This window comes from Arachis ipaensis, chromosome B1, assembly GCF_059453495.1.
Source record: "Arachis ipaensis isolate K30076 ecotype BB chromosome B1, ASM5945349v1, whole genome shotgun sequence".
Taxonomy (NCBI): Eukaryota; Viridiplantae; Streptophyta; class Magnoliopsida; order Fabales; family Fabaceae; genus Arachis; species Arachis ipaensis.
Genome location: NC_142436.1, coordinates 147835651 through 147860814, shown reverse-complemented (window position 1 = coordinate 147860814; position 25164 = coordinate 147835651). Strand labels below are relative to the sequence as shown.

The 25164-nt window shown below is 34.7% G+C and overlaps 2 protein-coding genes and 1 long non-coding RNA gene across 3 annotated transcripts; all 3 read right to left on the bottom strand.

Moving 5' to 3' along the window:
* Window positions 1–2148: 2148 nt before the first annotated feature.
* Window positions 2149–13301, bottom strand: LOC148578817 (uncharacterized). Its single transcript, XM_088501310.1, has 6 exons — window positions 13282–13301; window positions 13044–13173; window positions 12766–12935; window positions 2833–2851; window positions 2534–2686; window positions 2149–2310 (listed from the first exon to the last, which is right to left on the bottom strand). The coding sequence occupies exons 2-6, from the start codon at window positions 13101–13103 to the stop codon at window positions 2149–2151; spliced, it is 564 nt and encodes a 187-aa protein (XP_088357436.1). The 5' UTR covers window positions 13104–13173; window positions 13282–13301.
* A 650-nt stretch (window positions 13302–13951) lies between these two features.
* Window positions 13952–14577, bottom strand: LOC148578816 (uncharacterized). Its single transcript, XR_015902655.1, has 3 exons — window positions 14456–14577; window positions 14196–14325; window positions 13952–14087 (listed from the first exon to the last, which is right to left on the bottom strand). It is a non-coding gene; the product is annotated as an uncharacterized LOC148578816 (long non-coding RNA).
* Window positions 14578–19367: 4790 nt separating this feature from the next.
* LOC148578815 (uncharacterized) lies at window positions 19368–22225 on the bottom strand. Its single transcript, XM_088503220.1, has 5 exons — window positions 22191–22225; window positions 21707–21782; window positions 19934–20499; window positions 19763–19826; window positions 19368–19631 (listed from the first exon to the last, which is right to left on the bottom strand). The coding sequence occupies exons 1-5, from the start codon at window positions 22223–22225 to the stop codon at window positions 19368–19370; spliced, it is 1005 nt and encodes a 334-aa protein (XP_088359346.1).
* Between the last annotated feature and the right edge of the window lie 2939 nt (window positions 22226–25164).

The following is a 25164-nucleotide window of genomic DNA, read 5'->3' as shown; positions in this document are numbered from 1 at the left end:
CGACTCTTTCTTCGCCAGAATTGCAGAGAGAGTGAGAAGAGATGTGTCACTGACAGGGCTCCGAATCAGAATCAGCTTCACAAAAAGGAAAGTAGTGAGGAACCTTGGTGCTTCACCAGTATGTGGGATGCCCTAACCTCAGCTCCATCACCACCATCGCTATTGCCACAGTACGACATCTTCTTCGTCTTGTTCAAATGTGGCTTATGCTTCTCCTTCTGCTCTGCCGGCACCATCAGAGACTTCTTCCTCTTCCGATCGGACTCTATCTTCGCCCGAATTCCAGAGAGAGTGAGAAGAGATATGTGACTGAGAAGGCTCCGAATCAGAATCGGCTTGACGAAGAAAACAGATAGTGAGGAAGAGATAATGTCTTCCCAATGGAACACCCCTGTTCCCCAATCAGATTCATTCTAACTCCATCGTGCGGTCCACATCTATTGATCTAATCCATCCAGTATCCTAGAAATTTTTAACCTTTTTTTATGAAAAAATATCTATCTCTACACTATTAAAGTAGTAAGATAGATAACTATGTTAAATATATCAATAAACTAATAGAAGCAACTAAGTATTTGATTAGGGATGACTAAATCGAAAAAAAAATGGATGAAAAAAATATTTTTACTTACGTTTTAGTGCAGTTGATAAATTTCTAATAATAAAAGTCAAATTACTAAAAAATTCATTATAATTTTTTTTAGAAGTTCAAATTTATATTTTTAATTTTTTTTGAAATATACATTTTCACATGATAAATAAATAAAAAATACCTTTAACCAATTTTACTTAAAAATATCTTTTTATATGAGATATCTAAATATAAAATTATAACATGGTTGAAAAAAAATACATTTTTTAAATGATTTTGGGATCCATTATTTAAATTATTCCATACATTTTAATAACTTATAAGAAAACAAATATCATTATACACTAGATAGCCGTGGTTTCATCTCCGAGCTGGAGACCTCCCCGCGTTCCAGGCCGGCTCCTATCCCAGGTGGCACCTCTCCTCCAGCGTGGCAACCCCACCTCAACGCGCATGTGCTTCCCTCTGTTAATTTGATTATGGTTTCTCCTTTTTGCTAGCTGTTAAATTGTTTGTTGCATGTGGTTTGGGCATTTTATAAATTTTTGGGGTTTTCACTTCATTCTTTGGAATTTCCTGTTAATTTGATTATGGTTTCTTCTTTTGCTAGCTATTGCCACTCTTGCCTTCCTGCCTCGATCTTCTCTGTGGGTGTTGTGATCCCGATTCTTCCATCTCCACCGTGTGACCTGTCTTTCTGTCCTTTTTCTCGGTTTCTCTCTGCACGGTGTTAGTGTCACTTTGAAAATCCTGATCTTCAACCCAGTTTTCTTTATCCCCATCCAGTTCGTGTTTCTGGATCCTTTCTTGGATTATCCCAGTTTTCTCCATCTAGGTACATTGTGCATCAAGGTGTCCGACTTCGATCGACGTTTTCTGTCTCGAATGACCCCTCAGAACAGTATTGGTATCATCATGGTGTTTTCTATAATTTGCTTAATTTTGTTTCAAATAAATGCTAATTTACTAATTTTTATACTGTAATGTGTTGGTATATGAAGATGTATAAGAGAAGTTCAAATTTATATTTTTAATTTTTTTTTGAAATATATATTTTCACATGATAAATAAATAAAAAATACCTTTAACCAATTTTACTTAAAAATATCTTTTTATATGAGATATCTAAATATAAAATTATAACACGATTGAAAAAAAAGACATTTTTTAAATGATTTTGGGGTTCATTATTTAAATTATTCCATACATTTTAATAACTTATAAGAAAACAAATATATATATATATATATATATATATATATATACACACCAAACAAAGCCCAGGTCTATATATAATAACCATGCTTTATTCAAAAACACAGAGAAACATACTTACACATACAAATTTAAGCATAAGAAAGAGAACAATAAGTTTCATAAAGATCACAACTCCAGAAAATGAGTTGATAATTACATACCAAAATAGATCTGTTGACAACATACTTTACCAATTTTCCAAATACTTAACACAACTAAGCAAAATTCTAACAATTCTTTAGAGGCTTGGAATTATATATATATATATATATATATATATATTATAATGTAACAAATGATTAGCCACTACACTCGTCCATCCTTTCAACAGCGTCGCCAGTATTTTCACATTGTCCAAAGGCACTCCGAAACTCTTCCTTAATAGTGAGAGGCTGATGATTCCCAACTAAATTAGAACCTTGTGAGGACGAGATTCTTGCATGAAAATCATGGTTAATAGTCTACAGAGAACACAGCAAAATATAAGAAGAAGGAATGCAGAAGCCAAAAAAAATTTGAGATGAGAAAGAAATCAGGTATGATAAAAATTTGAAGACTAATAAAAGAAATATTAAACAAATAAAGAAACAAAATTTAAGCGATATACATGTATGCATATACATATTACCGCAAACATAGTTTACTAACAGATAAAGAATCAAAGTCCATTAGATCAAGAAATACCCAACAATTCCAGTTCAAAACAGAAATCGGTGAAGCCTGACGCACTGGAGCACTTGAGCTCGACGAACATTGAATGCTTGCATTCGAGTGAAACTCAACTGGATTCTTAAATTCGAAAGGAAAATGAGGAACAAAGGGATCCAGATGAAATTTCTAAATGGAACAAGAGAGGAATAACATCAGTAACAGTTAACACATCACGCATGAAAAAACACAAAACAATATAGCCAATTGAGGTTAACTTGATCAGAAATAAAGTGGGCTAACTCAACATCAGATTTACATAATAATGTTATCACCTGCTGTTGATTATCATGGGTGGAGTGAAGAACTGAAGATTGATGGTTTAGAAGTTATAGTAAACTCTCGTTGCAAGTATAGTTACTAAACCAAGCAATCAACCTTTCTTACAAACGTTTTGGTTGTCACAAGTAACAAACCCCTTAAAAATTGATAACTGAAGTATTTAAACCTCGGGTCATCTTCTCAAGGAACTGCAGGGAAGTATGTTCTTATTATTGATTATGAAGATTGTAAATTGGGGTTTTGAAGATGAGGAATAAGTAATTTAAATGGCAAGTGAAATAAATAAATAACTGTAAAATAAACTTTTGGCAAGGTATGAAAAATTGAAAGTCCTATCCTAGTTATCCTTATCAATGATGATGAAGATTAAATCTTAATTCCACTTAGTTAGCCTTTACTTAAAGCAAAGAAAGGTCAAGTGACTAATTAGTTTGATCTTCAAATTCTAGTTAGTCCCTAAGGAAAGATTGGGATTATTGAAGTTCAATTCAATTAGAAAAGATAACAATTATCAATCATGTTGAGTTTGATAACTCCTGAGTTACTGATTTCTTAACCAAGACCAAAAGGGGAAAAGTAAATCTACTTGAATAAAAATGTCTTCAGATTGGAAGCAACAGTAACATAAATAAAAGAAAGCAATCATAAACTGAAATACCTCAAATAACATTAATTCAAAGAATAATCTGTAACATAGAGGAATTCATAAATTAAATTGAGAAAATAAGTAATTAAAAAGGAATATTGAACCTGATAAAAAGGGGCAATCATGAAAGCAAGAAAAATCCTAAATCCTAATCTTAAGAGAGAGAGAGGAGAGAACCTCTCCCTCAAAACTACATCTAAATCATGAAAAGTAACTAATTGGAGACTCTCCTTTTGAATGGATGCATTTCCCCACTTCATAACCTCTGATCTGTGCCTTCTGGACTTGGATTTGGGCCAAAAAGGGCTTCAGAAATTGCTAGGAGCGTTTTCTGTAATTTCTGGTGCGTGGCCTCTGTCATGCGTCCGCGTGGGTCACGCGGTCGCGTCATCTGGAGTTTTCCTTATCACGCAGTCGCTTCAATCATGCGTCCGCGTCATATGCGTTTCGCTTAAGGCGCGCGATCGCGTCAATCACGCGGTCGCGTCACCGCGCGCTGGCATGCGGCCGTGTCGTCCATGCGATCGTGTCACTGCCAGTTTCTCCAAAAACTCCGTTTTGTGCTTTCCTTCCATTTTTGTATGTTTCCTTTCTATCCTTTAAGTCATTCCTGCCTTAGAAGATCTGAAACTACTCAACACATGAATCACGGCATCGAATGGAAATAAAGGGTAATTAAAATAATTATTTTTAGATACATCACATAATAAGGAAGGGAAAGTAAAACCATGCAATTTTCATGAATAAGTGAGTGAAGGATTGAATAAATCACTTAATTTGAGCACAAAATATATCATAAAATATGGGTTTATCAACCTCCCCACACTTAAACAATAGCATGTCCTCATGCTAAATCCAAGATAAAGAGTAAGGTAAGGTTAAAGTGGTGGAATCTCATGTAATGCAATCTATTCTAAATGCAACTACCTAAATGAATCATGCAATTCTAATTTTTATTCACTTGTATATAAAATTTACATGTTGTTAAATTAATTCACATTCTCAAGGAATCATATATGCATAGCCAAACCTTAGATAATGATAAAGCACTTTTACAATTGAGATAGGAAAGAAAAATATTTTACAAACTTGCAAGACAACTAACAATTTAAGCAGAGATATATGTTGATGAGCTATTGAACCCTCACTGGATTTTGTGTTTGCTCTCTAGTCACTCAGTGTTTATTAGGTTAATCACTCTATTCTTCTTTTTATCCTTACTTTCCATAACTTTGTTCTTCATCTAACCAATCAACAATTATAGAATATAGGCATATAAAAATCATGAGGTCTTTAATTAAGGTTGTAATGGGGCCAAGGTAAAGGTAAGGGTATATGTATAAGGCTAAGTGAGCTAATAAGTGAATCCTTGATTAGTCTAAGATCTCACCTAACATACATACTTTGTAAAGCAAGAATTTCTTTACCTATTCACCCAAATTTTCCACTTTTGATGTTACATGCTCATGCATTAGTTTTAATTTTGTCCCATGTGCATTGCTTTATTTTGCATTTGGGGAATTCTTTTGTATCCCCTTTATTCAAATACTGAAAAATAATTTTTTTTAATGCACATGATAATTCAATTATTTTTATTTCACATGAGCATGCTTCCCAAAAAATTTTATTTTGAATTATTTTATTCTTTTTAACTTTCTACCCTTTGTTTTTATCATCCATGTTCCCAATAGGTTTCCCACACTTAAACAATACACACTTTCTATCTTAAGCTAACCAAGGATTCAACTTAGGATTTTTATTTTGTTTTTCTGCTTAAGGCTAGTATTGTAGTTTATAGAATAAGAGGGGATTTAAAGGCTCAATGGGGCTAACAAGGGTGATGTAAAAGGTAGGCTAATTTGGGATAAGTGAGCTAGAATCAAACAATGGCATCAATCACTTTCTTGGTATGTATCTATATTCTATAATCGGACATATAGATTAAAACAAAGTAAAGAATACCAGAATAAAAAAGAAGGGCGGAACACACAGGAATAAAAATTATGGTTTGAATGTAACCATACAATTAAGCTCAAAACTCACAGGCTGTATGTTCTCTAACTCAAAAATCATATATCAGTTATATATGTCATGCAAGTAAAAATTAAGAGTTCCCATTATTCTCAATGTAAATCTTAAGGTGGCTTTAAAGTTTTAGTGTTTCTCCTTGATGAAATGTTGTTAACTAACTAACATGTAATGCTATATACAAGGTGTGTGGATTGTTTTTTTATTATGTTAAAGTCTCTAGTTTACTTCCTTTTTATATTTTCAATTTAAACTAAGTTATCTTATGCTAAAAAGGGTAAACTATACTAATTAATCCACATTTTCTATAACTAATAAGTTAGAATTGCAACTAAACTAAATGGCTAAAATATGAACTAAAGTGCAACATGCAGAAATATAGTAAAAATACATGAAAATAGCAATGTATAAGTACTGAGAAAATAAAAAATAAAAAGATAAATACAGAAAAGTAGCAAAATAAAGTAAAAGAGTCTGTAGTGGTTCACCAAAAAAAATACGCCAGAGATGGCGACCTCCCCACACTTAAAATGAAGCATCGTCCCTGATGCTCACTCAAGCAGGGTGTGAAGGCGTGTCATCACTGGAAGGATGGGTAGCCGGAGTCTCTGTGGTGGTGGTCTGAGGATCTGCCTGCTGCAGAGGGGGTGCTGACTAAATAGGAATTTCTAGGTCTGCAGCCTGAATCTGAGGCGGGGCCTCCTGCTGTGATGCAGCCTACTCCGTGCCTGCCTGCGCAGCCTATCTCTGTGGATGGGTCTTCGCCTTGTGATCATCCGCCTCCTCTTCAGATGGCTCTGATGGGCTGTCAGGCTCGGAGGGGATGTCGCTGCCAGAACGGATCATCAGCTTCAGGTGCTCATAGCGTCGCTTGCTGCGACGCTCAGATCTCTCATATCGGCGCCGGTTGCGGCGCTCCATCTGGTCTAGCTGCTGAAACAGGCGGTGTACTAGGTGATAAACTGGCTCTGAGGCAGGTGGAGGTGCAGTGGTGGTAGCAGGGGTAGCTGGGGTAGCTGTAGAGGAAGAGGTGCCAGCAGACGGTGTGGCTGTCTCACCAGGAGTTGTGAGGAATGGAGGTCTGTAGCCTAAAGCCAGAAAGTTCCTGCTGTGAGGGATAATCTTCTTGTATTCTGCAGCAGGTGGCTTCTCATCAGCATCCTCCTAAGGCACGTCAGCTCGACGACCTAGCTGTGTAATCAGATATGGAAAGGGGAGAGTGCCTCGGACGTGGACCCTGGCCATGTAGTACCGGATGAAGCGTGGCAGGTACAGGTCCTTACCCTCCATCACACACCATATGAGGGTGATCATAGCGGCAGGTAGCTCCGTCTCATGGGTACTCGGCATAACAAAGTTGCTCAGGATCTGATGCCATAGCCGAGCCTCATCATTTAAGTAAATCCGCTTGATCCCCTTAGGCATGGTGGTGTTCTGACCCATGACCCATGGAACAGTCGGGTCAAGGACTATCCTTGCCTTGATGGCATCCCAGTCAAACTTCATGAAGCGCATGTCCTCCTCAGCCTTTTGATAACCATCTGGCTGATCAGATTTAGGCAGAAGCTTCAGAATATCCTCAATGGCCTCTTCAGTGACCAGTATCTGCTTCCCTCTTAGGTTCACTGCATCTAGGGAAGTTTTGAAGTAATTGCAAAATTCTCTTACCCAAGAAGCATTGACCTCAGTCAGGTTTCTCTCCAGGAATAACCAGCCTCTTTGTTTGATCTGATCAGAGGTGTATTGCTGGAGTTCTTCCGGAATTTTCAGAGTCCGCTCCAGGTACAGGTTCCTGGAGGTTGCAAACACCGGATACTTTAACTCGCAGTATTTGTTTGCAAAATTGATGGGATCAGTAGCAGGGAGTAGCTGGTCAGCCTTCTCCTGCGGGGTAAAGTGTTTCTCCCGCCAGGAGTCATCATGCATGATGTCCAGGATGGACATAGAGGATTCTCCTCTTTTTCGTTTGCCAGTTGTTGCCTTTTCTTTTCCTTTTCTTTGGGTGTCAGACATCCTGAAAAACAGAAATCAAGGATATAATAAAAACAGGAAAACAAGGAGGCAAATAACAAAAGAAGCACATAATGGCAAAGAAGCAATAGAATGATGAAAATGAGTTAAGTAAATGTGCATTAAGGATTGTATAGGAGTTAGAAAACTGAGAAGAAAAATTCACAATCCAAAATGTAAGATCCATAGAATTCATGTTAATTAGGAAAACCACAAACATGCCTTGAGTTAAAATAAAAGTAAAGAGTGAGTCAAAAAGCAGAGGGGGTTGTTAGAAAGTTAAAAGTGGTGTGAAATTGAAAAAGATGTTAGAAATAAAAAATTAGTGAGTTAGTAAAAAGAAAGTTAAGGTAAGCGACATGATGATTGGTTATCTAAGTAACAAGGATTCACAATTATAAGCTACAGGCAACTCATATTCAAACAAGGAAGTTGATGATGATTCATATGGATATAGAAATAGTAGAAATTGGAATCTAAACATCAAAAATGCAGATTATTATCCAGGAAATTAAAAAGAATAAGAAAGCTGGCAATGGTATTCATGAATTGGTTTGGTAAAAGCAGAGTTCAAAGTGCCAAAACCAAGACATGAATGGAAACAAAACAGTTTACAGAAAATTGGGCAGCATTCTGGCTAAAATTGGATGTTCCCGGAAAATAAACAGCAACAGAATAGTTCATATAAAATAAAACAAACTACAATTAGGTATGAACAAGAAAGAACATTCGCAATAGCAGCATGAACAGTAAGAATAGCATATGAACAATACTAACATCACAGCAACAGCAGAATTGCAAAAATTATAAAGCAAGTAGCATGAACAGCGCAATTAATCAGGCCTAAATCCACTAACCACATCCTAGGCTACCTAACCACCTAGAATCCACTACAACATGCATATCTAACTAGCCTAAATATGAACATAAATAGAAAAATATGGTATTAACTATGAATTGAAAGAAAGGTGGCGTTCGGCAGAACCTGGTAGGCGTATGAATGAAAGTGGGGCAGAGAGATGGCTGGGGGATAGTGGTGCTGGTGGCTGACGCGGCTGTTGAGGGTGGTTGGCACGGCGGTGGTGGCTGTTCGGAGGCAGGGGGTCTCGGGTAGGGTAATGGGGGTAGGGTATAAGGGGGAAGGAAGGGGAGGGGGGTGTGGGTGGTGGGTGGAGGCGCGGCGGTGACGGCGGCGCAGTGGGGGTGGTGGTCGCGGAGGGGGCAGCGGTGGTGGAGGGAAGAAGAGGAAAGAAGAAGAAGAAAGAAAGGGAAGGAAGAAGGGGGTGGCGTTGCGGTGGGGTCTGGGTGGTCGACGGTGGGGCGGTGGTCAGTGGTGGTGGCTGGAAGTTGGTGGTGGTTGGTTGCAGAGAAGAGAGGAAGGAGAAGGGGGTTAGGAGGGCGCGAATGGGTAGGGTTTCGCGTGGCTGGGTGTTATCGAATTTGAATCCACGCGATCGCGTGGGGCACGCGGTCGCATGGCTGGGGTGGAATGGGGGTTGACGCGATCGCGTGAGTGATGCGATCACATGGAATGGGTAAAAGGATGAATGACGCGGTCGCGTGAGGCATGCGACCGCGTCGTTGGAAATTGTGCTAAACGCACAATTCCAGCGTCGTTTCAGCCCAACTCTCTGTCTCCTTTGGGGTGTTGTGCAATCCACGCGACGCGATCGTGTCGCTCATGCTTTCGCGTGGGATGGGTGTTGTGCAAGTGACGCGATCGCGTCAGGGACGCGACCGCGTGGGTCGTTTTGTGCGAAACGCGCAACAGCCACACGATTCCAGCCCAACTTTCTGGGCGTTGGATCCTTACGCCGATTTTCAGATCATGCATCCGTGTGAATGACGCGGACGCGTGGGAAGTGTTTTTCGCAATTGACGCGATCGCATGAGTGATGCAGTCGCGTCGCGCACCCTTTTTTCTTTTTTTTTGTGCAGGTATGCAATTATGCAGTATGCAATGCGAGTGAATAATATTCAGGTTCAATTGAAAAGGAATTAAAAATAAATAACACGAAATAAAACTGAAAAAGGAACGACCATACCATAGTGGGTTGTCTCCCACCTAGCACTTTTAGTTAAAGTCCTTAAGTTGGACATTTGGGGAGTCCTTTGTTATGGTGGCTTGTGCTTGAACTCATCCAGGAATCTCCACCAATGTTTGTAATTCCAGTAGCCTCCGAGATCCCATACAAGGCACGTAAAGCTTCTGAGCAGCTTCAAACAGATTTTCAGGTTCCCGGGGTGGTGAATGTCAGAATAGATTCCAAGATCCCAAACCTTGCTTTTAAATCCGCCTCCATCTTGATCTATATTTTTCCATCCGTGCGGTTTAGAAAGTAGATTCTCACCACGGTGACCAAACATTTTCCGAGATCCATTCGATTGATCATGATGCCAATCCGTGCACTTCGAGTTGAAGCGTGGAACCTTATTGAACCTTGTGCACCAGCTCTGAGTATGAGCCATTTCCTTCTTACTCTTAAAGCCGCAGAGAGCTCTAAGCTGGCCATCTGTTTCAAGCAACCCATATTCAAGTGGAAAAATAAAGCGAAAGGTTAAGGATTGTACCCACTTGAAGCTTGTATTGGGTGGTAATGGCCTTGGGATAGGTGTTTCCAGTGGTTCTGTAAGTTCTACTCCCTTGTGCTCTTCTGTGAATTTATTCACTTTCTTGCAGACTTCTTCAAATGCATCCATGTCCTTATCAAAGCCTTCTATGTCTTCCTCGTCACTTAAGTCATAAACGGGAGGTTGAGAGAAATCTACTTCCGCATCATCTTCGTATTCACTTGGGGAAGATTCTTCGATCTCAGAGAATTCACTTGTGGATGCAAGTTCATTACTAGGAGAACTTGACTTGAGGTTATCATCATCAAGGAAACTTGCTTCTTGGATTATTCCGTTTAGTTCTTCATAAAAGACTTGCTTTGGGAGTTGTGCACTATCCTCCTTAGCATCAATTGTAACATCCCTGACAGAATTTTCCACAATTCTGGATTCCCATGGAAGTTCAACTTCTCCTAAGTCTTCAACCAACTCTTCTTCTTTTACAATGATAGCTTCCTCTACTTGTTCCAGTACGAAGTCATGCCCTGTTCTGTCCAATGGAGTTTCTAGTATCTCCTTCATACTACGCTCTTCATTAGATTGTTCACATGGGGCTGTGGGAGGTCCTTGAATGTTCAAATGTCTAGAAGATAATTGACTTACTGCTTGCTCCAGTTGATGAAGGGTTGTTTGAAGTTGATCTACTGTTTTCTTGAGGCGAACCTCTGATTCTCAGGGTGATGGATTTGGACGTGGTACATGGGGAAGTGGTGGTGTTTGGGAGTAATTGGATTGGAATTGGGGTAATTGAGGATCATATGGTGGTGAATGGTGAAAAGGAGCTTGTGAGTGTGGTGGTTCGAGGTTACGTTGAGAGGATGGCCTATAAGCACAGGGTGGGGCTTGTTGGTAACTACAAGGTTGTCCACCATGTCTATTGGCTTGGTATGCATTGTAGAATGGCCTTTGTCCATGATATCTTGGAGGGTGTTGTTGCCTAAAGGGTTGATCAGATCTTCTTGGCTCCATCCATCTTTGATTGCTCTGACCTTGATGCATGTTCTTGTTATAACTTTCACTCCTTTCAACAATATTAGAACCAAACTCAAAGTGAGAGGAGTGAGAATTCATAGTAGCTAATGGAAATAAAAGGAGAAAATAAAGACAAATAAACAAGTAAAAGAAAAATATTTACAATAACCAGTAATAAGGCACACGATTGCAGTTCCCCGGCAACGGTGCCATTTTGAGGAATTGAAGATTGATGGTTTAGAAGTTATAGTAAACTCTCGTTGCAAGTATAGTTACTAAACCAAGCAATCAACCTTTCTTACAAACGTTTTGGTTGTCATAAGTAACAAACCCCTTAAAAATTGATAACCGAAGTATTTAAACATCGGGTCGTCTTCTCAAGGAACTGCAGGGAAGTATGTTCTTATTATTGGTTATGAAGATTGTAAATTGGGGTTTTGAAGATGAGGAATAAGTAATTTAAATGGCAAGAAAAATAAATAAATAACTGTAAAATAAACTTTTGGCAAGGTATGAGAAATTGGAAGTCCTATCCTAGTTATCCTTATCAATGATGATGAAGATTGAATCTTAATTCCACTTAGTTAGCCTTTACTTAAAGCAAAGAAAGGTCAAGTGACTAATTAGTTTGATCTTCAAATCCTAGTTAATCCCTAAGGAAAGATTGGGATTATTGAAGTTCAATTCAATTAGCAAAGATAACAATTATCAATCATGTTGAGTTTGATAACTCTTGAGTTACTAATTTCTTAACCAAGACCAAAAGGGGAAAAGTAAATCTACTTGAATAAAAATGTCTTCAGATTAGAAGTAACAGTAACATAAATAAAAGAAAGCAATCATAAACTGAAGTACCTCAAATAACATTAATTCAAAGAATAATATGTAACATAGAAGAATTCATAAATTAAATTGAGAAAATAAGTAATTAAAAAGGAATATTGAACCTGATAAAAAGGGGCAATCATGAAAGCAAGAAAAATCCTAAATCCTAATCCTAAGAGAGAGAGGAGAGAACCTCTCCCTCAAAACTACATCTAAATCATGAAAAGTAACTAATTGGAGACTCTCCTTTTGAATGGATGCATTCCCCCTCTTCATAACCTCTGATCTGTGCCTTCTGGACTTGGATTTGGGCCAAAAAGGGCTTCAGAAATTGATAGAAGCGTTTTCTGTAATTTCTGGTGCGTGGCCTCTGTCACGCGTCCGCGTGGGTCACGCGGTTGCGTCATCTGGAGTTTTCCTTATCACGCGGTCGCTTCAGTCATGCGTCCGCGTCATATGCGTTTCGCTTAAGGCGCGCGATCGCGTCAATCACGCGGTCGCGTCACTGCCATTTCGCGCTGGCATGCGGCCGCGTCGTCCATCCGATCGCGTCACTGCCAGTTTCTCCAAAAACTCTATTTTGTGCTTTCCTTCCATTTTTGTATGTTTCCTTTCAATCCTTTAAGTCATTCCTGCCTTAAAAGATCTGAAACTACTCAACACACGAATCATGGCATCGAATGGAAATAAAGGGTAATTAAAATAATTATTTTTACATACATCACATAATAAGGAAGGGAAAGTAAAACCATGCAATTTTCATGAATAAGTGAGTGAAGGATTGAATAAATCACTTAATTTGAGCACAAAATATATCATAAAATATGGGTTTATCATGGAGTCCTCCAAAAACTTGACAATATCAATATCATCACATATTGCACGAACAACATGAAGTGATGTATTCAATTCATATCCAATGGGTCTAGGATCCACTATGAAGACAATTTTCTTGTTCATCAACTGAGAAATCATTCTATTCGGAACAGTGTAATCATCCTTTGACTAAGGGAAAAAAAAGAATAGGTATATTAGCAAAATTCACATACCTGAACCATAAACACTAAATTGAAAACAAGGACAATTAAATTAAATTAAAACCAAAATGATTACTTGGGAGGAATTTCCTTCGTCTATCAAAAATTCTGAGCAACTCATTTTGAGTATTTGCATCACCTCATCATCCTCAAGTATGAAAATATTGCTGCCATTTGAATGGGAAACAATAATTTTGATGCGATACCTAAATAATGTAAACAAAAGCAAAATATACACTGAGAAACAGATGCAGAAGATGCAATAAAGCAAAAAGAAAACTGGTACCAAAAACTCCGAGAGATAAAATAGATACCTTCTTATGGCATCAACACACTCAACTCTACACAGATAACAATAAAATAAATTTCCAACATGCCAAATAGGTGCATTACACAAACAGCAGTAGTACCACCACTTCTGATGTTTCACCACATCAATAATCTCACCGATCAAAAAACAAATCTGATCCTGTAGAGAAACAGTAATTGGTATATTATGATACATGTTTTATCATACTACACATATTGAAACACAGTTCAGACAGGTGAGAACATAAACATAAATACTAACATTTCTTGATGCAGAAGAATATATTTTAGCACAAAGAATGTCAGCAAGCATCTCTTTAATGCTATGCAGTTGTATTGGAACACCAGATATGACTTGGTTGTTATAACTTCTAAGCTGTCCACTCTGAGAGAAGTCTTCAAGTATTGGGCTAAAGGCCAAATCAGAACTAACATCCTTAAAATTTGGAAGCAAAACATGAATTACAAAACGTAGCCAACTTTGTAAAGTATGAGGCAAAATCATGTTGGCATGTAAAGGATACCATTCAAAACAACAACCAAAGAATTAGAAACTGGGGATCAACAAACTATATCTAAAAATGATTCCTCCAATTCATTAATATTAATATCTAACATAAAGAAAGAGTACTAACCTTGATGCACTGATCAGGCTGAAGTTTGTTGAAAAAATGTGCATCACTAATGACATTGACGATTTTAAAGGTACCGCAATAACCGGGACTGTTAATCTGCTTTGCTTGAACTTTGAAAATAATCTCTTTCCCAATGAGTTGATGAAAAACTGTGGACAGTATCGATGCTCAATTTTCTGTCATAGATATTGAAAAGTGATCACTAATTAATGGACGAAATTGAAGAATAAGAAATAGTTATTGATACAGTATACAGAAATAAAACTTAAGAACATTAACCATACCTCCATTTCATCTTCTAACAACAAAAACACATCAGAACAGGTTCTTCCTAATAGCTTAGTGACTGCACTGTCTAACAAGACAAACATTCCACAAGAAGTCCCATCTTCAACAAGTATCTTAATCCTGTAACTATAACCAAGAAAATAAACATCAGATTAATCTATTTGTGAGTCTCACAAGAAGCTGATACGTGAAGCTTACTTATATTATTGAATCAGAACAGATGAAAGAAATTTTCTAAATCATAACTTGGATTTACCTGGTCATAAAATGTTGGACCTCTCTCCCGCACAGTTGACAATGAAACACATTATCATCACCTACAATTGGATGACCACAAACACAAGAAAAGACCCACCACTCTGGATCTTCAACAATCTCTTTAATTTTTCCAACCACAAAGAATTGTTCATCCTATTAAAACAAAAAATTTATGAATTGAATGGACAAAGCATGTCTACAATATCGAAAAATCAATTAACATGAGTACTTCTTACATAGCACTAAAACATGTTAAAAACCTAATAGTACACACCTCATTGTTTCCCTTAAGATTAGCAATAGTCCGTATTAGCTTCCAGTCAAAAGATTCATCATCGATTATACATACTAAATCCCCAATCTCATTACTACACAGTCTACTGAAATGGTGGCTTGCGAAACGGTATCTATGAAAAAAAATTAATATTAGAGTAAAAGAATTTCAGGAAAACAGCTAGAGAGAGAGAGAGAGAGAGAGAGAGAGAGAGAGAGAGAGAGTGAGCAACTAAGCAATAGAGAGAGAGTGTGTGAGCAAGTGAGGGATGGAGAGAAAGGCAGAAATTTTCAGTTCAGTGGGACAAAATTTGAGGAGAATTGAATCGAACTAACTCATTCAAAAAATTCACAGTTTCCTGCATATTAGGGTTGATTGAAACCCGAGAAATATTGATCACATTTTGGAGACTAACTTTATCTACAAATCACAAAACACAATAAGAAGAAAGTAATTCATAAAGAAACAATTCATTGGTAAACAAAAATATATAAACAAATCAAACTCAGACATGTGTTCAACATGGACAACTTTTCACCTCCATTGACTTTGATCTTGAAAGATTGCAAAATAAGAACTGGTGGTCTGTGATACTTTTTCAAACTATTGATGTCTATAAGAGCAGAACAGTCACCAACAAGATTGCAGGGGATTTTCTTCCTGGGTAATCATTATAATAAATGAGCAACAACAATAGAATAATTCAACAGTAATAAAAAAATGAAAAACAGGCATAACATCATTTAAAAATAGAATGAAAAACAGAAAGGCAAGGGATACCCATCAGCAAAAACTTCAAGGACAATAACTTTCAATATCTTTCCATTACACTCAACATCCGTTTTCCTTTTCAATCCACACAGGACCCCAACAAAATCTGTTTAATCATATTATAGCAGAAAAGATTAAACCGTCGGATACAATACCACAAGACATCTGATTGAGCTGTTATTAATCTCATTTTAAAACACCTTTATTCTGGGTCAATTTTGAAAAAGGAAAACTTACCTATTAAGTACTCATAATCAGTGCACTTTTAAAGAATCTCGTCCATAGATGTTAAACTTAAACCAGGATTAGGTATGACTCTATTTGCAGCTGCAACAACAGAGGTACTACACTTGAAAAGGATGCGGAACCGATGTCTTGTAACCCTAACCAATCCACCATTAGGTATCACTTTGAAATCAGAAATAATGAATACATGTCCTTCTTTTAACTGATGAATAAAAGTTGTGATCAAATCATCCTCAACAATTGCTTGGACCTTGTCGTGCTGGAAATTAAAAAAAAGGAAAAAAAATCATCTGACCATTTCTAAATATCATACCATGACATATTACATGCTAAAGCTGATCACATACACAATTTAGTTAAGTAAAAACTGAGTTTTTGATAGCGCGCGCGCACACACACACACACACACACACACACACACACACACACACACACACACACACACACACACACACACACACACACACACTCACCTGCTTATCCATCAAGACCACATGTAACAGTTTCTACATATTTTCATTAACAATGCTAGCATCTTCCCAAATGGTCAAGATCTTAACCTCAATACTCCAAGTTTCCTTCTATGGAGAGATTTTCTGAAGAGGATCAAACTAAGACTCATCTTATCAATAAATAAATAGTAAAGATGAAAGAATGTGGATGAAAAAAACAAGTTAAAGAACAAAATATCGGCAACAGAAAACTGTGTGGGATCTGAGATTTATCTCAACAGAAAGGAATGCAAGGGAAAAAAGACAAGTAAGGAACAAGTGATAGCTCTTGAAAAATCTCCACAATACTCCATCACCTCATTACTACTTATATCAGAGGAATGAGAAAGTTTGTAAGACAAAGCTTGTAGAATACGTTTCTCTTAGACTCCTTGGCTAGATTGATTGATTGATTGACATATGACATTCAATGTGTCCATAGGTAATTAAATTAGATTTACTCATACCTCTATATAATATAGATATGTCATATCAACCTATCTATGAATCTATATACATCTATCTATCTATCTATAAATCTAAAAAGAAACCATACATACTAATTGATCCTGTCTTTGACTATATAATAATACTATTCCCAATAAGTATGACTGGTGAAATAGAAGACATGTCAACTTATTGCCAATCAGAAACATAGATTCCATTATTGAAATTGAAAATTGATAATCAACTCTTGAGCCCAATCATTAAATCAAGAAGACGACAATAAGAAACTAAGAAGATTAACTCACAGGAAAAATATTTTATCTAAACGAATGAATTAACCCTACAAAATGAAACCAAAGTAGCACTGGATTAGAGGAACTACAAAATTAACTAACAGATCCAAAGTACAACCATGAATAATTAATGACATCAACCACAAAAATAACACAACAAAAAACCCTCTCCAAACTTAAAAATGAAACGAACAAAAAATTTTACCGCCGCACGGTCATACGGATGATTGAAACGGCAGCGAGAACCATAGCCATAGAATCCACTCCTCAAATATTAGATACAATAAGACTCATCAAGCCTTTGGCAAACCCATCAGCAACAGAAGAAGAACCCTCACCTTTGCAAAGGAGAAGATTTTTTTCATTTTTGGAGAACCCATGATAAACGTTAGATTCTGCGGGAAACCCATTAATCAGTTTGGGAAATAATAACCCATGATAAATGTTAGGTAACGTGCTTCAAGCCTTGTGACAAGTATAAAAACCTGTTTTTGGGATAATTGGAAGAGACAGAAGCCCCCTGATTGATGAACAGCATCCATCGTGACTCTCATTGAATCACACAACCAAAATACAAAATCGATGACCTCAAGAGAACCGTTCCCAGCTCTGCGTACTTGGCTTTCTGATTCTGGAGAGGACGAGTGCGAGGGACTGATTGTTGAGCTGACAGAAACGAATTCGAGTTTCAAAGTGAGAAAGAAAAAGAGACGAAGGGACCCGTAAATGAAGAAAATGAAGAAAAGGAACAAGATGACTTATGTGTAAATGGGAGTATGGCACCCTTAAATTGACATGTTTTTGCCAAAAAAGAAAATTAAAAAAAAGATGAGATATATATTTTTTAATAACAATTAAATTTAATCTTAGGTTGAATACATTTAAAAATAGTAATGAAAACCATTTTATTAACCAGTATCTATATTTTTTTCCCAATTGTCAAATTTTTTTAATACTGATTAATAATTAATTAATTATTGCATGGGTTTATTTGAAACTGGTAAAATAAACGCATATTTTTTTTGTAATTAAAAAGGGATTTTATTAAATACATAAAAAAAAACTAAAGAGATATATATTTTTTAATAACAATTAAATTTAACCTTAGCTTAAATACATTTAAAAATGGTAATGAAAACCATTTTATTAACCAATATCTATATTTTTTCCACAATTATCATTTCTTTTTTAATACTGATTAATAATTGATTAATTATTGCACCAGTTTATTTGAAACTGGTAAAATAAACACATATTTTTTTTGTTGTAATTAAAAAAGGAATTTGATTAAATATATAAATATCATAGTTATATCCACATTAGAATTCGGAAGAGACTAACATTGTATTACAAATCAAACAACAATTTAAAGTAGTATCTGAACATATTAAACTAAAAAGCATGAAGATCCTCCACAACAACAACTTAAAGTAGTATCTTAACATATTAAACTAAAAAGTATCTAGATCCTCCACAGCCTCATGATCGCTTCCACATTGGCTGAAAGCATCTTCAACTTTAGGCATAGAATCAACCAGAACATGAGTCTGAACAAAATTGAAATCCTCTCAGTTATTGATATTTTTAAATACTAATAATTGAACAAATTATAAAAACTATACAACCAAACCTTATGCTCATTCATCTCAGCAGCAGCCTCGAAAACATTAATAACAGATGCATCATCCCAAATTTGTTGAACAATATACACAGATCGATTCATCTCATAACCCACAGGCCTAGCATCAACCATGAATACAACTTTTTTGTGCAAAAGACTTGAAATGAGTTTCAATGGAACAACTTTGCAATAAGATCCCTAAAAACGAAAAAAAACAAACAAAATAGTTAAAAAATAGCATAATAATAATTTAGTTTTTCATTAGGAATGTCAATAGATACAAACTAACTATATCTATATCTATATACTAATTAAAACCACAGCTGGATGACAACCTGATTCAACTCTGGGTGATTATCCGAAAAGCTAGAGCATCTTGTCTTTATTAGTTGCACAACTTCACGATCTTTAAGAACAAATATATTGTTGCCATTTGCATGAGACACTTCAATCTTCAAGCAAAATCTTGAAAACCAGGAGAAAACAAGGAAATTTTGAGTTAACATTGAAATAATAATTACTTACGAAAATAGAATAAAACTAAAGAAGAAAACACCTTGGGACAGCATCAATGCATTAAAGCTGACATAGATCACATGATAAAATTTGTTTATTAGCTGACACATAACGTCAAGATACCTACTGATAGCAAAACAAAATATATACAACATATATAAATTTGTTTATTAAACAAAAAATAAAATATGTCCAAGACAACTTAACATATAATTCAAAATATCCATCAAATAGAGTTATACATAGGAGGCCTAATGTCGCTGAATCGATAACTCTATCTGGCGGTTAGCTATCGAGCCGAGTTTCAAAGTAATGATATCACCCTCCTTTAAATTGTATATTCTACAACATTCACTCCACCCGACTCCAAATTTCCATTCTCCACCTCTTCCTCCACTTTTCAGTAAGTGGAAAAAGAACACATTCTTCTCTACATTGGAATCTGGACCGGTGATCGTCCAAATCGAGCCATCTCCAGATAGTTTAAGATATGCAGTAAATTTTGAAGCCAAATACTACAACGAATAATTCATAGTTAACACAAACATAATATTTTCATACACAATGAATAACAGATTTAGGAAGAACATCCAATAAGCTTGCAAGAAAAAAAATAAAAGAAAACACTCTTTTGAGATCAAGTTACCAATCTAGATTGTCCGACATCCGAAGCTGTGATTTTCTTTTCATAAGAAACCTCTGGAGCGTATCTAATTCAGGATAATATGAATATGTTAGTCACCACACTAAAAAATAGCAAGCTATCCCATGATATTAAAATCCAAAACACAAGGAAAAAAGTTACATCTAGCATTACCTATGATCAACCAATTTGTTTGCCGCGTTACTTTGTTCATTGACCTCCAATGATAAACTGCTTCCACTAGACAAATCTATCGGATTATATAGATTATCCCCTACCAGTGCCCCATCTTGATCATTGTCTTCATCACCATCTGATGAAAACTGATCATCCGATGGTTCAGACCCAGATAGAACAATCACATCAGGTGATGAGTCCTCATCCATCCTGGTATACTTTATGTGGAAGACTCTTGATACATTATCAAGTGTCTCTGGATCCATTAGCTCAGGAACATAGCAGTCAGGATCAAGGTGAACTTGGATGGGTTGGTTGTCCTTATCCCACAATGAAATAAAAAAAAATTCAAAACTGACATACCTAAATTGAACAGATGCCCCTCTATCGATAAGATAGAAAGTTCTAATATGTTCAAATGAGGAGTCAGTTATGAGCAACTGATCATTATTTCTTATCACCTCTAGCACTAAACAATTATCTAACTCGTCAATGACGTAGAATATTGGCCCTAATCGTTCCCCATGAGTTGAAACAAAATTTGGGGGAAGAGCTCTGTCACCCTATATTCAAATTTCTTCCCAAAGTTAATTCATGTGTAACAAAACATGCTAAAAAAGCTTCACATAATTTTACCTAATTATTTAGCAAAGAGAGGTATTTTAAATTACCATTATTACCAACTGAGCAACACAAGAAAACAATAATCACGTAAATGAACTAACATTATAATGAGAAGAAAGCTATAGCATAAATAATTGAGAAGATTCTAGTTCAGTAAACAGCTCAATGAATTTAAACAAAATATCCATAGAAAAGGGGCAAAGGGGCAAAGCAATCACTCACAGACATGCAGAAAATAGTAGAAAATAACAAATTAAAGAATATAAAGTCAAATCAGGAATATAATTAATTGAGATTGATACTACTGGCCAAAACTGCACATTGGCCATCAAGCTTATTAAGAATCAAAGAGAAAACTGAGAGATTTCAACAATGAAAAACAAATTTCTATTATGTTGATGGATTCTAAAACCAAATCATGTACATGAACTTCAAATCATCTTTTCAGGTATTAATAAATGTTGAATCTTTAAAGTCAGTATGAATATATGTATGATTAGTAAACATTATATTATTTATTTTGAATGGACATTGATAATTTATCAAAATTAATCTTTTTAGAGTTGTTGTAGTCTACACCCATTTGAGATTAGAAAGATCAGAAACTCAGAATTAACTAATCAAACTCATCTAACAGGGAAAAGAAACTATCAAGAGGAGGAAAGTAGAAAAGACCACTAACTGAATATAAATTAAAAACAAACCATTCGAAGTTAAAGATTTAACCCACCTCTTTAATCGGTTAACATGCATGATATAATATTCCAAATAAAACCAAATCATGTACATGAACTTCGAATCATCTTTTCAGGTATTAATAAATGTTGAATCTTTAAAGTCAGTATGAATATATGTATGATTAGTAAACATTATATTATTTATTTTGAATGGACATTGATAATTTATCAAAATTAATCTTTTTAGAGTTGTTGTAGTCTACACCCATTTGAGATTAGAAAGATCAGGAACTCAGAATTAACTAATCAAACTCATCTAACAGGGAAAAGAAACTATCAAGAGGAGGAAAGTAGAAAAGACCACTAACTGAATATAAATTAAAAACAAACCATTCGAAGTTAAAGATTTAACCCACCTCTTTAATCGGTTAACATGCATGATATAATATTCCATAATATATTTCGTTACCTGCTTACTGAAAATACGAATTCTAAAAACCAGTTCTTTTCTGTTGGGCCAGTATTGCTGGGTTGCTAAAAACCTCCTATTAGCACATAATGGTACGATTAGAATTTAAGACTGAGACTTTTAACCAAGAAAACAACTAACTAAGTATACAAAAAAAATAGTAACAAACTAAAAGCACATTAATGAAAAATACCCAAGAGACCACGTTGGAAAACTACTACACAACATATTTTACAGATTACAACAACTTCTGAAATCTGGCCTACATATAAATGACAAGCCAATAAAATTAAATTACAACATGAAAAAATATCTGAGTAAGAATTTAAAAAAAAAAACTATAGATGGCATAACATCGATATTTAATTGACATTAAAATTTTCAAAAGTTAATCTGAAATATATTGAATGGAAAAGTAAATGAGACTTCAATCGAATTGAAAATGCAGCAAAGAAAACATCTTCTCTAATGCTCAACACCATACCTGTTTGGATCTTCTCTATTAGCATCCATGGCCATTTAGACTTATCAAATAGAGAGACTTGGTATAAAGATTCAAGAAGAAAGAAAAGATCTTGTCTCTTACTGCAAAAGAGAGCATTATAATAAAGTAAACCATAATAGGAGATTTCAACAAATTCAAGAAACACAGGTGATAAAATTGAATCGAGAAACATAAAGAACAAACATAAAGAAGGAATAGCAACCATTCATAAAGAAAAGAAGAAATAGAGGAACAAAAATATTATTATTTATTCTAGTAAATTAAATTTATACTAATGCTAATTATAATGTTGAGAAGTTTCAGAAAGCTAACCACTACTACTAATAATAATTTAATGAAACAATCATGAATTATGAATTTGTTAATTAGAATATGCATTACAAACGATATGAAAAAAGAAAATATACAAAAATTAGATCAATATTAAAATATAAAAGACCATAATCAATATTAAAAAATTATAAATACGATTTTCTTTTTTTTACTCTTAAAAATGTTTTAAATTATCTGCTTAATATTTTTTCTTATTGGATACAATATAGTAATACCAAAATTACCGAATTTCACACAGCCAATACAACCTCACTGAAACTGAATTAATTAACTTGCTAAAAAGAAATTAACAAAAAAAATAGCTTCCTGTTATTATCCTTTGAACTTCTCTCATGTTAATAACTTACATTATAGTATGTTACCTTAAATGTAGCTTCCTAATCAAGATGATTAACAAAAGTAGCAGCTACCCACGTGTGACAACCTGCTAACAAAAAGCATAAAAAAAAAAACTTAATAAGAATCAGACGTTGGCATTATCCAAGTATCAGAGATCAGTTATTTCGGAAATCAAAAATTTCTTTCTTTCTTTTTAAATCGGGGAAGAACGTCTCCTTGAATGATACATGCATGCCAAAATATATGACAATCTCTTATATTGGTTCAAGTTAAGACTCAGCAAGATGCGAGAGCAACAAAAATTTGAGTATCAGTAAAAAAAATACTCAAAAAGGATACTTGAACTGAGGCTATTCACATAAAGGTATTAACTGGATATTTTCAGAAGACAAAACTTTAGTTGATGAAATCACCGAAAGAAAAGATACGAAAAATGAAAAGAAAAGCAAAAGAAAAAAAAGTGAAGAGAAGATTATGTTGGGACTGCAACAGTTAGGGAAAAATCTTAACTTGTTATTCGATTGTCAGAAAATTTTCCTGTTCAAAGAAATGGAGACGCCGGGACCACTGGAGATGACGACAAGTTTGTATCTTGTAGGATTATTTGAGGTTTAACGCTGCAAAAAGTAGGGCGGTGTCTTTCTGGGTTGAGTGAGCTGAGACCCCAGAGGGAGAGGATGGACGGTGACGACGTTAGGTCTTCTTTCTGACCTTCTTTTTTTTATCGCGTGTGTGTGTCTTGTTTGTGAACTTTTTTTTTATTGCATGTGTGTGGGGGTAGGAAGGGGAGTGGGAGAAGAGAGAGACACATTTGGTCTTTTAATCTTTTCTTGGTAACGTTAAACAACCAAAAATACTAATAGAAGATATAAGATTATAATTAAAATAATGTAGATAATTCATTAAAAATAAATGACACTAAAAGAATGGTTATGAGAAATGAATCATTAGACAATACAATTAATTTCACAATTATTAATCAGAAAATTTTTTAATATTTATGATAGCTAAAAATAACTAAATATTGAGAAAAATATATCGTAATATAAGTTTTTCTATTCATTTCAGAATTTTTGATATCAATAAATTTTATGTGTCCCAAAGTTTAACTAATTTTCACAATTTTTTCTATTTTTATTTTTTATTGATAATTAGAGAAAAAAATGATGGAAAATCATAGGAAAAAAATGAAAGAAATAATTACTTAACGAAAATTGTACACAATATAAAACAGATTAACATACAAATTAACAAATATAAGTAAAAAAATAAGTAAGAATGCATTTATTTTTTTATAAAAAAATATGGTTCTTCCTCTTAAATATAAAACTTGTTAAAAGAAAAGTTAATTATTGTTAATAATTTTATCAGTAAAAATTTTTTTAGTAATAAAATCTTCCTAACAATTTTTTAAACTAATATTTCCTTTTTTCTTATATCTGACCGAATCAATAACTTTTATAACATAAAAAAAAGTAAACTTTGTGTAGATATTAACTGTTTATATGTACTATAGAATGAAGTTTCTAATTAACCCACAAACCAAGAAAAAAAGAAGAAGAAAATTAAATATTAAATATACCAATTATCTTCAAGTACAAAATGAAATCTAAAACTTCTATCAAATTAAGATGACATTTGAAAACTTAAAATATCCATTTTTTCAAAAATAATTTTATAAATAAATTGAATCTTGTGAGAATTAAAATTATAATTTAGTCTAAAAAAAATATATAGTTATAATAATGGTATAGGAATTACGAATTAAAAAAAAAAACAAACTCCATCAAAGCATATGATACAAAATCATTAAGTAGAAGTTAGTTTAAAAGAAGGCTAACTTTTAAAATTATCTAAACATAAAATAGAAATGCTTCCTTTAATATCAGAAACGTCAGCCAATACCCATTTCAGCATCCATAACAATGCAATATTAAACTAACCCGAGGAATGGGTCAGAATAAAGTTGCTCCAATCTTTTTGTATCCTAAATTAGAATTTATAACTGAAACAGTTCACGGAAAAAGTAAAACAATTATGGTCATGAAAGGGGAAAAAGATCATCTAAAATGTGGAGGTTTGGAAACTGAAAAAGTAAATTTCTAATCACCTTTGAATTTGTAAGTTTTATTATTTGTGAGCCCTAGTATCTTATTTCAAGGTGATTAAAGTCTTACTTCATCACTTTACCAACCTCCTCAAAATAGATCAACATAAGTCAATTTTTATCCTACTATACCAAACATAAGATAACTTTTATTACTAAAGGAAACATGAGAGA

Bases quoted from the DNA above. Each gene is read 5' to 3' on its own strand.
- LOC148578817 (XM_088501310.1), bottom strand. From the start codon at position 13,103: ATGCAAATACTCAAAATGAGTTGCTCAGAATTTTTGATAGACGAAGGA. The intron at 12,936-13,043 runs GTAATCATTTTG...TTTTTCCCTTAG, and splicing joins ACGAAGGAAATTCCTCCCAA to TCAAAGGATGATTACACTGT. The intron at 2,311-2,533 runs GTATTTCTTGAT...TGTTCTCTGTAG, and splicing joins TTTTGAACTGGAATTGTTGG to ACTATTAACCATGATTTTCA.
- LOC148578815 (XM_088503220.1), bottom strand. From the start codon at position 22,225: ATGGCCATGGATGCTAATAGAGAAGATCCAAACAG. The intron at 21,783-22,190 runs GTATGGTGTTGA...ATGTGCTAATAG, and splicing joins AATAGAGAAGATCCAAACAG to GAGGTTTTTAGCAACCCAGC. The intron at 19,632-19,762 runs GTAACTTGATCT...TATTCGTTGTAG, and splicing joins ATGTCGGACAATCTAGATTG to TATTTGGCTTCAAAATTTAC.